Source organism: Camelus dromedarius, chromosome 3 (assembly GCF_036321535.1).
Source record: "Camelus dromedarius isolate mCamDro1 chromosome 3, mCamDro1.pat, whole genome shotgun sequence".
NCBI classification, from domain to species: domain Eukaryota; kingdom Metazoa; phylum Chordata; class Mammalia; order Artiodactyla; family Camelidae; genus Camelus; species Camelus dromedarius.
Window position 1 is genome coordinate 25,989,599 of NC_087438.1, and position 13,440 is coordinate 26,003,038.

The 13,440-nt window shown below is 32.3% G+C and overlaps 1 protein-coding gene and 1 pseudogene across 2 annotated transcripts in view; one reads left to right on the forward strand and one right to left on the reverse strand.

The window, feature by feature from the left end:
- WDR70 (WD repeat domain 70) overlaps window positions 1-13,440 on the forward strand; it is a 234,166-nt gene that overhangs the window by 42,428 nt on the left and 178,298 nt on the right. For both annotated transcript variants that reach the window (XM_010977581.3, XM_064480161.1), the window contains exons 6-7: window positions 743-802; window positions 6,289-6,422. In XM_010977581.3, coding sequence (XP_010975883.1) covers window positions 743-802; window positions 6,289-6,422 — 194 coding nt within the window. The remainder of the gene's footprint in view (window positions 1-742; window positions 803-6,288; window positions 6,423-13,440) is intronic.
- Window positions 4,324-5,802, reverse strand: LOC116149353 (nucleotide triphosphate diphosphatase NUDT15-like; annotated as a pseudogene).

A 13,440-nucleotide genomic window follows, 5' to 3' on the forward strand; every position in this document is an offset into this window, starting at 1 on the left:
TGGCTGTAGAATTTTAGTATGATTACCCTGCTCTTGAATAAAGGGGAATTGGCTGAATAATGAAACTTCTTATTTAAATGATCACTGTGATCTCTTATGTCTGATTTATGCATCCATCTTCTCTAACCCTCAGTTACTCTGTCTGTAACTTTTCTAACATAGCATGTATTATATATGTATTATATTGAAGTAGAGTCATTGATGTTTCCCTCTTAGACCATATGCTTCTTGGGAGGGAAGATGAGTAGGACCTATGTCTAATGCCACTAAGCATCTGGTATAATCTCACTTTAATAAGGGCTTAGTGAATCGAATCAGTGTATGACTCAATTCCATTTGAACAGCAGTTTTTTTTTTAAACTTTTATGGATTAAAAGGTATATCCTATATAAATTTTGTTGTCTAGTATAAATTGAGTACATAAATACTTTAAGGTATGTCCAAATACCAGGGTAAAGAGGACTTAAAAATTTTTTCATACTGAGAGAGCCTTATGGTTTCATACAACCTAAAGAGTTTCTTATATTTATCTTTTTTAGAGATTTAAGATAAAGTTATTATCAGCTCAGAGTGACCAATTGCAATCCATCTAGAAGTGTAGAAATAAGACATGCTCACACAGTTTTGTGTTAAAAAGCTAGTGATGCAATTTTTAAAAATTACATTTCCTGTTAGTGTAGTATGTAGTTCTCCCCAAATATGTTATATGACTTATCAGTGTCATGGAATTTTCTTTTTTCAGAATCCTGTCCAAAAGATCCCTGACTCGCATGAGATAACACTAAAGCATGGCACTAAAACAGTAAGTTTCAAAAATTTGATTCTTTTCCCTCAATAACAGGGCTCTTATGGAAAAGTGAAGTAATAAGATGCATTTGTATTAAGATCAGTTACACAATAAACTGATATCATAAAGCTATGGACATTAAGGAAAATAGATTACTTTTCTGCTCAGTCAAAATAGCCATTGCGTTTCATTTAAACCAGGAACACTTATTGTCATTGTTATTGTTGGCATTACAGTCTTTCTTTGATATAGGAACATTGTAAGTGAAAGAAAGAAATGAAACTCAAATACTTTCTTTTTTTATGGTGTGGGAAAATTTCTCATTACCCTTAGCTTAATTTCTGTATCAGTAAAAGGCCTGAGTTCATTTTTTAGGTAGATGTTGAGATAAGAAATGAACATAACACAGTTAATGAATGGCTTGATTATATTATTTAGATTAATGGATTATATTTATATTGTCATTTATGTTATTTAAAATTGGTAATTAAAATTTTGAGGAATAAGTTGAAAGTATTTTATCTTACTGTAAAACCATTATGAATGATAGTTGAATGAAGTTTGTGAATGAATGAAAGAATAAAATTATCTTACTTCCCCTTTACAATTAAAAAAAAACTACCTTTTTCTACTGTCTCACATGTAAAAAAGTAGGAAAATACATCCCATAATGAGAGGGAAAATGTCAATAAAAATAGGCCCAGAAATAAAACAAATGATATAATTAATAGCCAAGGATGTTAAAATAGTGACATTCTCACTAAATTTTTTGCTATTGAAAGTATAATTTTTGTAAAATATTTATGTTAAAATACATTGGGTTTATTGTTATTTTAAATGAAGTAAACAGTAAATATTTTTAAATGCCTTAAGTTTAATTTTTGCTGTCAATATTGTTACACATAATTCATATAAACAGACATTCTTGGGGGTCCTCAAAAGATTTGTAGTGTAAAGGGTCTTGCAACCAAAATATCTAAGGACTGCTGCCTTAAGAAATTATTTCCATTTAATTCTTGATATTATATCTATGTTTTATTAAATCAGACTTTTGATATTTTTATTTTGAAATTGTGAAAGAATTTTACTAATTTTCATGTTTTTAGGTATAAGTAAGGAAAAAAGTTATAGACTGTTAGTACCTGAAGGAAGCATTCCTATCCAGAGGCTTTTACAACCGAGAGATAGTTCATCTGTTTCACATACGTTTTATTTAAATATTCCTGTTTTTTCAAATCAAATTTTATCTTTAAAATATATATAATAAAAAAACTCCAAATTCCTTATACATTAAAAATCAATTAGAGTTTCTAATTGTACTTTTAGATTAACTAATTTTTTTTGCAGTCCTGCCTTTGCCCTGTGTGTATTTCAACCTCTTGGAAATATGTCAGAGATTAAGAAGGTGACTGTTTGGCTGGTCTTTTTTTTTTTTTTTAAATAAATTATTGTAAAAATATTTACACATTCACAGAAGTATAGAGAATAGTGAAAGGAATTCCCATATATTTATCTCTGAGCCTTACCAATTATCTACATAAGGCCAATCCTGTTTCATGTATACTTTACATTTCTAGTAAACCTCCCTCCCTACCACCCCATCTACCTACTTTGTGAGATTGTTTAAAAGCAAAATCCAGGTTTCACATGATTTCATTTGTAAATGTTTCAGTATGCATCTCTAAGAAGTAAGTCTTGGTATGTCTCTCTTTTGCCTCCTCCCCCTCTCCTTTTCTCTCTCCCTCATAATCAGAACATCTTCAATACATCTATAATTTTTCCAATGATTATTTAATATCATCCAGTATTCCATTATTGTTCACATTTCTTCAATGTCCCATACATATTTTTACAGTTAGTTTGTTAAAATCAATATCCAAACAATGTCTGACTCACTCTTGAGAGAGTCATTGTGTATTTATGTTTTTAATCTGTAAGTTTTTCTGCTTTATTTCCTCATTGCCATTGAGAAATATATCTATTTGTTGAGTATACTTACTGTTGACTTAAAACAAATATACTGCCAGATATTTCTTCAGCAAAGATAGGTTTATTTGAGATCACAGAGAATTATAGTTTGGGGTCTGCAACCATGGTGAGCCATGTGCAAATTCCTGCATGGCAAGGAAAGGAGAATCCTTTTATAGAGGTGAAAAGGAAGTTGAGAGGGCTGTAGCAAACAGAGTCCATGGCTTTCCACTGACTGAGTCCTTACAAGGAAAGAAGAGGGGTCTTTCTTCTTCCTATTGGGCTCTACTGTCATCGCAGGGCTCCCCCTTCTGGTCTCCCAACTCCATTTAATTGAGGTTTCTGTTTATTAATTTTTTACATTTCCTCCTTTTGATGAAGATCTTTCTCTGAAACCAATTAAGAATGAGTTAGATTACCTAGTTTCAGTGGCCTTTTGTCCCTCAGTGTTTGGAAGGACCTGTTTTGAGTGTAGTATCAGATTTTAGTCTTTTTATGTAAATTAAAATAATTCTTACAACTCTATTGTTTTAAACCAACATTTATATGAGTTCCTTTTTTATTTCAGTGTGATTAAAATGCACATGAAAATTAACTGTGTTCTTCAAGTCTTTGGAACACAGGGATTGAGAAGTAGTTCAGCAGATCCTGTAGATGGACATGTATGGTTTTGTCCACGTGGAACTTACACTCCTTTTTTTTTCTCTAATTTTAAGAATTTTTTATTAACTGATTTACAAATACCAAAAACCTGATACATGTTATCATAAATAAATTTTATGAAAAATAGCTTTTTCTAAAACAAACAAAAAAATTTAATGAGGAAAGTGATACTGTTTTATACTTTTGCAAATCTCTTTAATGTGTGGCTTAATAGAAGAGAGCTGGATTATCATATCTGCTTTTCTGCATTCAGTTTTTCACAATATCACACATCATGTAGCCTCTGAAAAAAAGGCAAATAATGTCTTAGTATTGTAAAAATAGCTTTGACTTGAAAGGGTCTTGTGAACCCTCCCAGACCACATTCTGAGAACCACTGCTATATTGTTATCTCCTCATTTTACATGTAAATGCACTAGATCTCAGGGATATTAAGTGAGAAATCCAAACTTACATGACCTATTAATGGTAGGATACAGATCCTAGAGTATCTCTCACTACTCTTGGTTTAGATTTCTCAATCACAAACCAACCTGGGAAATACACCCTAAATGCCTGTGATATTCTCTCTAGTTGCAAGGACTGTCACAATATTACTGCTCCTTCCTCCCATTTAAAAAAAATAAAAACGAAGAGGAAAATCAACAAACATGATCAATTCTGCTTTAGGCTTACTGTGTTAGCATTTTAATTAGGCTCTTAATTTGAACTAAAATGCTAAGGCAAATTCTATTGCACTCTATTCCATGTAAGCTGCTAATGACAAACTGCATAGTAAATATAGAGAAATACAGAAAGCAGATTAACCACAGTCTCACCATTTATCACATATTCTATGTCTGAATACTATTCAGTCACATACCTTAGGAAAATTTTCAGAAGCAGTGGCTGAAAGGGTGGTGAGTTTATTAAGAATTTGCAAATAAACTGGCAGTCATTTGGAACTTTTTAGATGAAATGGGAGTTTTTCTGAAATTAGATATTTCCCATTCCTTAAACAGACCTTATTTTGTCTTAATTAAAAAAAAAAAAAAAAGGAGTCTTCTTGACCACTTACGGATGATTTCCTTTATATCCTACCAGATGGTCCGAACAAGGATCATAGCCTTGTTCCTGTAACCAATGTAATGCCCAGAAAAACTTATCCAGTAGAGGCAATTCTTCCCAAGGAATCCACTTCCAACTTTCCTCTTTTTTTTTTTGGTTCTATATCATGAGTCACATCCATTTTTTCTTTTATTAATATAATGACATAATGGTAAATCTCTTTCTCAGTGAACGAATTCACAACAGAGGCAAAGTGGGCATTTTGTAAGTGAAGAACTGTTACTTCCCAGGTTTTCTTTTGGGCACATTCTTCCCAGTTTACCCTAAGCTTCAAATGATGCCCAGGAAGTTGAAAACTGCAGGCTTCAAACAACCCTATCCCTTTCGCCACGTAATCAGTGAGGATGCCTGCAGCTCGTCACCATTCCTCCTGCCATGACTCGAGGCCTCTGCCCCTATGGCTCCACACCACCATGACTAGTAGTCGTAGGGTAGGAGTGGAGTTTACATTCTTGAGAGGAAGACAGAAATAGAATAGACAAGCCACAAATGAATTTGTGATTTCAAATTGCGTTGTAGGGAGATGAACACTGGTGGGGTTAGCCTTATCAGGAGGAGGGACACCTTTTTATTTTCAACAAGAGAGAAGAAGGCTAGAGTGGGCATGGAGTCTAGTAAGTTTGTACTTGGTCGTAGCAGAAGTCACTTCTTAGACTTTAAAAACTTTTGTTTATTTATTTTTATTTTTGATTGTTTTAAGTTTTAAGACACATTATTCAGGCATAAAAATGACAGTTCTCGTTTGTATGCATTCTTTAACACACTTAGGGTACATGTCTAATTTAAACATATAATAAGTTATTAATTATGTTTATGTATAATTCCCTTCTATTCTGAAATCCATATTTGCAGGTAGTAATTGAAATGAATATAAATTATTTTGTCTATACCTGGTTTTAATTGCAGTAATTCTATTACATTCAGTTAACATTTCAAGTCTATTTATTTTGGAGAATTGATTTATAGTAGCTACCTTTATATAAAATTATGATTCTTTTACTGTCCCATTTATATGGTAATCATATTTAATTTTCCTAATGCAGTTCTTTCCTTCTGAGAGGGCAGTAGATCCAGGGACTAACTGCTTTGATAAGAATATTAAATGTAGCTTGAGAATAGTGAGTGACACATTGGATTTTATATGTGAAGTTGACCTTGAAAAGTTCTAAGGGAAAGCAAACATTTTGTGGAACCAGTATAAGCGATATTATAATGTGGTTAGTTACCTATAAATTCAGCTTTACAAATAATTGTTTAAGGTTACTGTACAGAGCCATTTAGCTATATGGGCAAGATAATTTCTACTTTGTTTTATTTCGTTAAATAGATTTAAGGTTGACAATGAGTTAGCATTCCTCATTTTGATAATTTTAGACTCATATGTTCTTCATTTAGTGATAGTCAAACTAACTATCTTAAAAGGTTTCCTCAAAATTGCTTATTGAAAAAACTGAGGTGTTTGTAAGATTTGTACTTACATACAATTTTGTATGATGAACTATTCTGAGTACATGATAGATAAGTTGGGGTAAAGCAGATGGTTAGATTAAATTAAAAATATTTTTCTTTATTTCAAAGAAATAATACTCATAATAACAAAGTCAAATAATATAGGAGGTGTTGTCCATTTTCGCTTTTCAGAAGTAAGAACAGTTGGTGATCTATACTTCCAATACCTATAAGGTAGGAGGTTGGGTTAGAGAAAGGAAATAATAGACTCTAAGTAACTTTTCTCCAATTAATTTTTGTTTTTTTTAAACCAGGTTTCTGCTTTGGGTTTGGATCCCTCAGGTGCCCGTTTGGTGACTGGAGGTTATGACTATGATGTTAAGTTTTGGGATTTTGCTGGAATGGATGCTTCTTTTAAGGCATTTAGATCCCTTCAGCCCTGTGAATGGTATGTATCATGTACCTTAATATCTTCATGTTTGAAGACCGACTGCTCTTGTCATTTGAATTCCAATTATGATGATTTTTACCAAAATGCAATAAATTTATATGACTATACAATACCTTCGTTACTCAGATGAAAGTAAAATGTACCTTTTACATTTCTTTCCTTTAGTTTAGTAATTGTTTTTCCTTTAGTTTCATTAGCCTATGTTTTAAAGACATTTTCTATTTTTTGTTGTTTTTAAAAAATATTTTTATTTTGAAATTGTTACTTTGCCTGGTTTATTTTAAAACACTTCAGTAAATACTGTGTAATATTATATATATATATATATATAAATATATATGTACAACATATAAACCAATACTCAAGTGCTAGTCAGTGCTGCACTGTGAAGATAAATCAGGTAACATTATATCATAAAGGGCTTTACGTGTTGCTGTCATAAGCTACCCTCTTATTTCTATTTTTGACTGTCTTTGATCTTGTAGCATATTGGATATCAGAAATGGATTTTCTTGGTGAACCTGCTGTCTTATTAACTTGTATAATGTATGATAATGTATGTTAGAAATGGCTTTCAATGATGATATTTTAAAATGTTCAAGATATATGGATTAGCTGGAATTACTTAGATGCAGTTTCCTACTCTTGTGTGAATGGGGTATAAGAATCTCACTTTGCCTTCAACCTGAACTCTTAGGTATGATGGTTTTTGCTTAACTTAATATCAGCCTGTAAACTCTGGATCCTATCAACTATATGGAGAAAATTCCTGTCTCTGGACTGTTGAGTGTTTGCTTCCAGTGAACCTTTCATGAAAGCATGATGGAGCATCTAAAAGAGATGCTGGGATTTTTCTCAGGCTTGCTGAACAGGTCAAATGAATTGTTTGGGCTTACTTGCTGATAAATGCTTGTGTAATTAATATCTGTATGTGGATCAGAATTGAGTCTGAGACCTCAGATTTCTCTGGCAGCTACAGTTATCTAGCCAAATAACCTTGTTGACTAAAGTTGCTCTGGTAAATATTCTATAAATCATCGATTTATAAATTTTGAGGTCATAACTCTTAAGCTGTCTAATAAATATTTGAGAATTCTCTAAGTGGATCATAGCAGATCTATGATCAATTGGAAAGGAAGAAAAAATTAAAAATTGAGTATCTCCTATGATGGCTGGATTTAAATTAGCTCTTACAATTTAAAATAGGAACATTTGTCTTGAGTTAGTATGGTGGCCTTTTAAAAATGTGCTTAAAATATGTTGTATCCTTTTCCCCCCACATGATAGTCTCTTGATTCATATAGGGATCGTGCTCTCCTTCTACCTTTACAACTATAAGCTAACTCACTGAGGACTGTCCAGTGCTTTTTAATAATCAGTTCTGAATAGAATATAGGTCTCATGAGTCTCAAGCCAGTGCTCTATTACTTACTAAACTATGTCATTTGCTGCACTGTTGTAATTGAAAATGCAGAAAAGCCGAAGAATAAGCTTATTTTCTCTTCAATAAGTGAATTGTTGCATCCTACATATAATTGTGATTTATCAAAGGTTAGATGGGAAAAGAATTCTTGACAATTCATATAAAATTAATATAAATTCTAATATTGCAAACATTATGTGAATCATGAGAACTGTTTGGCTTTGTCATCATTTGTCCCTGATCTCCAAATAATGTGACTTTGGTTTTTTGTGATTTTTTTTTTTTTACTCAGTGAGTATTTTATATCTATTTGTATACTCATCTATAATTCACTTTTTACTGGAAAAATTTCAAACATAAGGTAAAGTGTTGTATTAATAGCCATCTACCCTTTACTTAGATTTAACAGTTATAAAAATTTTTCTGTATTTATTTTTGTAATTTTTTGAAATATTTAAAAGTAAAGACATTCTGTTTGTATATAACAAAACAGAGACAGACTCACAGACAGAAAATAAACTAGTGGTTACCAATGGGGAGAGGGAAGTGGGGAGGGGCAAGATAGAGGTGTGGGATTAAGGAGATATGAACTACTATGTATAACATAAATAAGAAACAAGGATATATCATATAGCACAAGGAGACAGAGCCTTTAGTTTGTAATAACTTTAAATGGAGTATAAACTATAAAAATATTGATTCACCATGTTATATACCTGAAACTGATATAATATTGTAAATCAACTACATTTCAGTTAAAAAAAGTATAGACAGACATAGCTTTCACTTTGAGATACTTGTATGTATCTTTAAGAATTATAGACATTTTCTTAGATACATGTAGTTCCATTATTCTAACAAAATTCTTTAGAATTCCTTAATATTTCTAATAAACCTTCTATATTTAAATTTCTCCATTTGCCCTCAAAATATGTCTTAATGCCAGTCTGTCAAACATAGACCCAGTCATGTGATACACATCACATCTATTTTGTGCCTCTCTTACATATCTTTTAATGTATACTGACTCTTCCTTATCATTTTCTTTCTCATAACTTTGTTAAACAAGTCCAGTTGTCCTTTATAAGGTTCTTCCTCCCTGAGTTTCTAATTGCTTTCTTATAATATCATTTAAGTTGTTTATCTCTAGTATTTCCTATAGAAGGTCCAAAGGCTTGATTATAAGCCATATTATTTCACATTAGGTGGCATGTGTTATCTGGTTGTTGCCACTTTCAGTGACTAGCAATAAAGATTGACCCCTGGAGCAAGTTGGGACACCTGACTTCTTCATTGTAAAGTTAATATTATATACTTGAGATAGGCAATAACTCTGTGGGAAGATACTTGGGTACCATGTAAATATCCAAATTCTAGTCATCCCTTCACTTAATAAGATAAGCATCTGTTGATAACTTATACTTGAATCAGTTATTTCATTGCGGGCTGCAAGTGATTTTCTAATTCTATTGTTTCATCCGCTTTTATTTGCTGTCATTCTTCTAAAATAATTCTTTTCTTCTTTAACTGATATTATTTGGTTCCCCTGAAATAGTTTCTACTGAAAAGTCAGGATAAATGCTTAGTTATTTTCCTTTTATTACTCACTTTTAGCTTGAGGGTTGGTGTGGATAAATGAGTTATTGGTGGTGATTTTTTCTTTTCTTTTTTGATTTTCAGTATTTATGGTTTTAAACTTTTCATGTGTTTCAGCCATTTGCAGTCATTATTCTTTTTGATGTTTAAATTATCCCCGATTTGGCCAGTGGGAGTCCCTGATTGCTATGAGTTTTGACATGACCTCATTAGTCTTTAAAAGCTTTCTTATTTTCTGGCACAACATGATGTAGGCTTTCTTTTACATTCCTTTCCGAGTCCCAAAATGAGTATTTCCCCACGGACACCTGTTTTTTTGGTGGAAATGTTGTTTAAAGACCAAATCTGGATGCTACACATGTTCATTGATATTGGGGCATCATTGCTTGTTGACCTTTTCAGTGGAAAGAGATAGAGGTACAGATACATGTGTGTGTCTGTATCACAAGATCATATTGATATTTCCATTTAAAAATTTTAGTAAAGTTTTAATTTCAGCGTATTTTTTAATTTACAGAAAAGCTGTAAATCTGATCTGGTGTTCAGATATACCCCAACCCAGTTTCTCCTGTTGTTAACATCATACATTACCATGTCTTACTACATTTGTGACAATTAAACCAACAAATTACCATTAACTAAACTCCAAACTTTATTTGGATTTCACTTTTTAAAAAAAACTAATATCCCATCTAAGATATTACATTACATTAAGTCTTCATGTCTGTTTAGTCTCCTTTGGTTTCTTATAGTTTCTTAATCTTTCTTTGTTTTTCATGACCTTGACAGTTTTGAGGTGTACTAGTCAGGTATTTTGTAGAGTGTACCTCAATTTACTATTTTTTTTTCATGGTTATACTGAGGCTATGGGTTTGGGGCTGAATATCACAGAGATGAAATGCCCTTCTTATCACGTATCAGGGGTACATACTATCATGTTTTTCAGGTTTCTTCATTATAAAATTACTTTTTCCTCCCCTTTCCATATACCATTCTTCTGAAGTAAGTCAACAGATGCTGCTCACACTTGGGAGAGTGGAAAAATTAAGCTCTGCTTCCTGAAGGGGTTGGTAGTTACACAAACTACTTGGAATTTTTCTATAAGGAAGAATTGTCTCTATTTATTTATTTATTTATTTATTTATTTATTTATTTATTTATTTAATAATTTATTTCTTCCAGTATTGGCGACTGGCTATTTATACTTCGAATTTTAAGTCAGCACTGTATTATTCATTTTATTGCTCAGATTGTTTCAGCTCTGGCCATAATGAGCTCTTTCAGTTTGGCTCTTGACATGCCTTTTTGTTTGTTTATTTGTTTGTATTTCCTTATTTTTTGATACTGTCAGATGCTTCAGACTCATCTTATTTTTTCTTTACTCCAGTCCTAGAATTAGCCATACTTCTTAGCCGAAAGGCATCAGAAAACAGGATCTAGGTGCTCCATGTGCTTGTTGCTCCTGGGGTGTCACTACTTCTAGACCTTCTCAGCCAACAGAGCTACGAAGTTTATGCATGTATGTGGGTATATCTATAATTGCTTCTGTATCCTTTTGTATTTATATTAAGCTAAACATGAGTTCATACTGCAATCTCTGACTCTCATCCAATACACAATGGTTCATTCTAGCCTTCCTTCTTCTTCCTACTTGGAAACTTCTGCTTTCCTCCAGTGAGAAACCTGGCCCTTACCACCCCTCCATTTACATATTTATTTAAGCCCAGTATACATGTCAAATAGTTTCAGAATTGTTGATCTGTACTCCTGTTCCAATTTAAATTTGATATTACAGGGTGTTTTCTTACTGTCTTTGATTTTTATACTCAAATTCAAAGAGAATGTATTTTTGAGGAAGACCTACCAGTCAAGACCAGGAGTTGGCAAATTATTTTTGCAAAGGATCAGATAGTAAATATTTTAGGCCTTGCAGGCCACAAATGATCTTTGTTAAATTTATTCATCTGTGCATACATGGGTGTCTATATAACATAGTATTAAATTTAAATTAAATTTTTAAAGAAGAAAGTGCAGTGCAGTTATTTCCTTTTTTTTTTTTTTTGCTTTCGCTTTCATTATCTTTATTTTGTTAGCTCATTGTTCCAGTTTTTGATCTGACATCTCATACACTGATGATCAAATCCTTGTTTTTTTTTTGCCAATTAAAAATTTGTTAAGTGTGCAGTAAGTTGTCATTGAATCGATATTTGTTAAATATGGCAAGAGTCAGAGTTTGGTATGCCATTAGAAACCTTTCTTTTTTTTGACATTAATTTATTGAACAACTTTTTAGATTAAGTTGTTTACCCATGTAAGAATCTGTGCTTACTTATTTCATAACTTTACGGTCACGCATCTATATTTTTCCTATATCATGTGCCAAGAAAACTTGAGGGAATTTGTTGACTGTCTTGAAGATATAAAAGCACAATATGCTGCTTTCAGACCATCTCCTCACCTGTAGTAGCAGATGCCAGAATTTGGCTGATATCCAAGAGGCAGCATTATAAATGAATAAGTGGATGTCAAAGAGATATTTACACACAGGACCCCCTTAGCCATTCAGGAGGGGAGGTAGAAGTTCTAAGTTTAGGGATGAGACTGAGGTAAAGTGTTCTGGATTTTGGGCACCTCTGATGAATTTATCCAATGCTGTAATATTCTTAGCCTCGTTCTCACTCCCCTGGGACACCTTAAAAAGAACGATGTTGAATGTTTTCTTGATCTACCAGTATAAAAATAAGATTTAAAAAACGCTTTTCTTTTGTGTTGTTTAACTTCTTTTCTGATACATCTTCCATTTTTGGTATTTTGAAGTCTGTTTTGGACTTCTGCCCAGCATCAATATTAGATTTGTGGATTTCTAGTTTCTTAAGTCTTCCTTTGTCCCATTTAGTGAAAATCAGTACTTACATTTTCTCTGATCCAGTCTGCTAGTCACTTTTTACTTTCCATATGTTTCCTCACAGATTCTTAATAATTATATAGGTTCAAGAATCAGAATCCTTGGGAATCACAAACCCTTCATGCAAATCCTCTATGCAAAAAAGAAGAAAAAAATGTAGATAAAGTAAAACTTCTTGTAAAATTTTGAGAAGTTTTCGATCACTTAGGTAGCCCCAATTAAGAATTTCTTATCTTCTGGCCATTTGAGAAATGGCTAGATACTCTATTTTCTTCTTTTTAAAACATTTAAATTAATCAAGTAGTACATAAGTTGTTTTCATACAGAGATTAAAACATTACAGGTAACACTAAAATACATCCTTGATCATCTTTATTTTAATCTCTTTCCTAGGTATCATTTTCATGTATATTCTTTGAGTTTTTTTCCCATCAAGTATTAACAAATATCAAATATATCTATCAAAACCAATATATACTGTATTTGTTTTTGCAAATGGTATCAGATGGTTATTAGCCCATAATTTTTTCCCCACTCACAGTATTGCTTGGAAATTTTCAGTATCACTACATGTATACTACTGTATTCTTTTCTGAGTGCTCCATAGCATACTATGTATAATTTACCCTAGTTCTGAAACTTTAATAGGCATCAGATCCATCTGATGGGCTTGTTAAAATGTTAAATGCTGGGCCTCACCTTTAGAGTTTCCAATTCTTTAGATCTGCTGTGACCCAAGAATTTGCATTTCTAACAAGTTCTACTAGTTAGAACTACGTGCTACTAGTGTACCTGATCTGAGGACACACTTTGAAAAACACTATGCTGATTAGCTCTTCTCCCCTTGATGGATTTTAGGGTTGTGGCCACTGTTTCACTATTACAAGTAAATGATGAGGTGATTATACCTCATTGGACATATGTGTAAATTGAGTGTTTCTCAAGAACAGATAGCAAGAAATGAATGCCTTTGGTGCACATTTAAAAATGTTGACATTGTCAAATAACCCTTTTTCGATTATTCATTTTGTAAAATGTGACATGGGTTTATCCCTGGGAAACAAGGAGGCAACGCAGCTACATACTTTGCT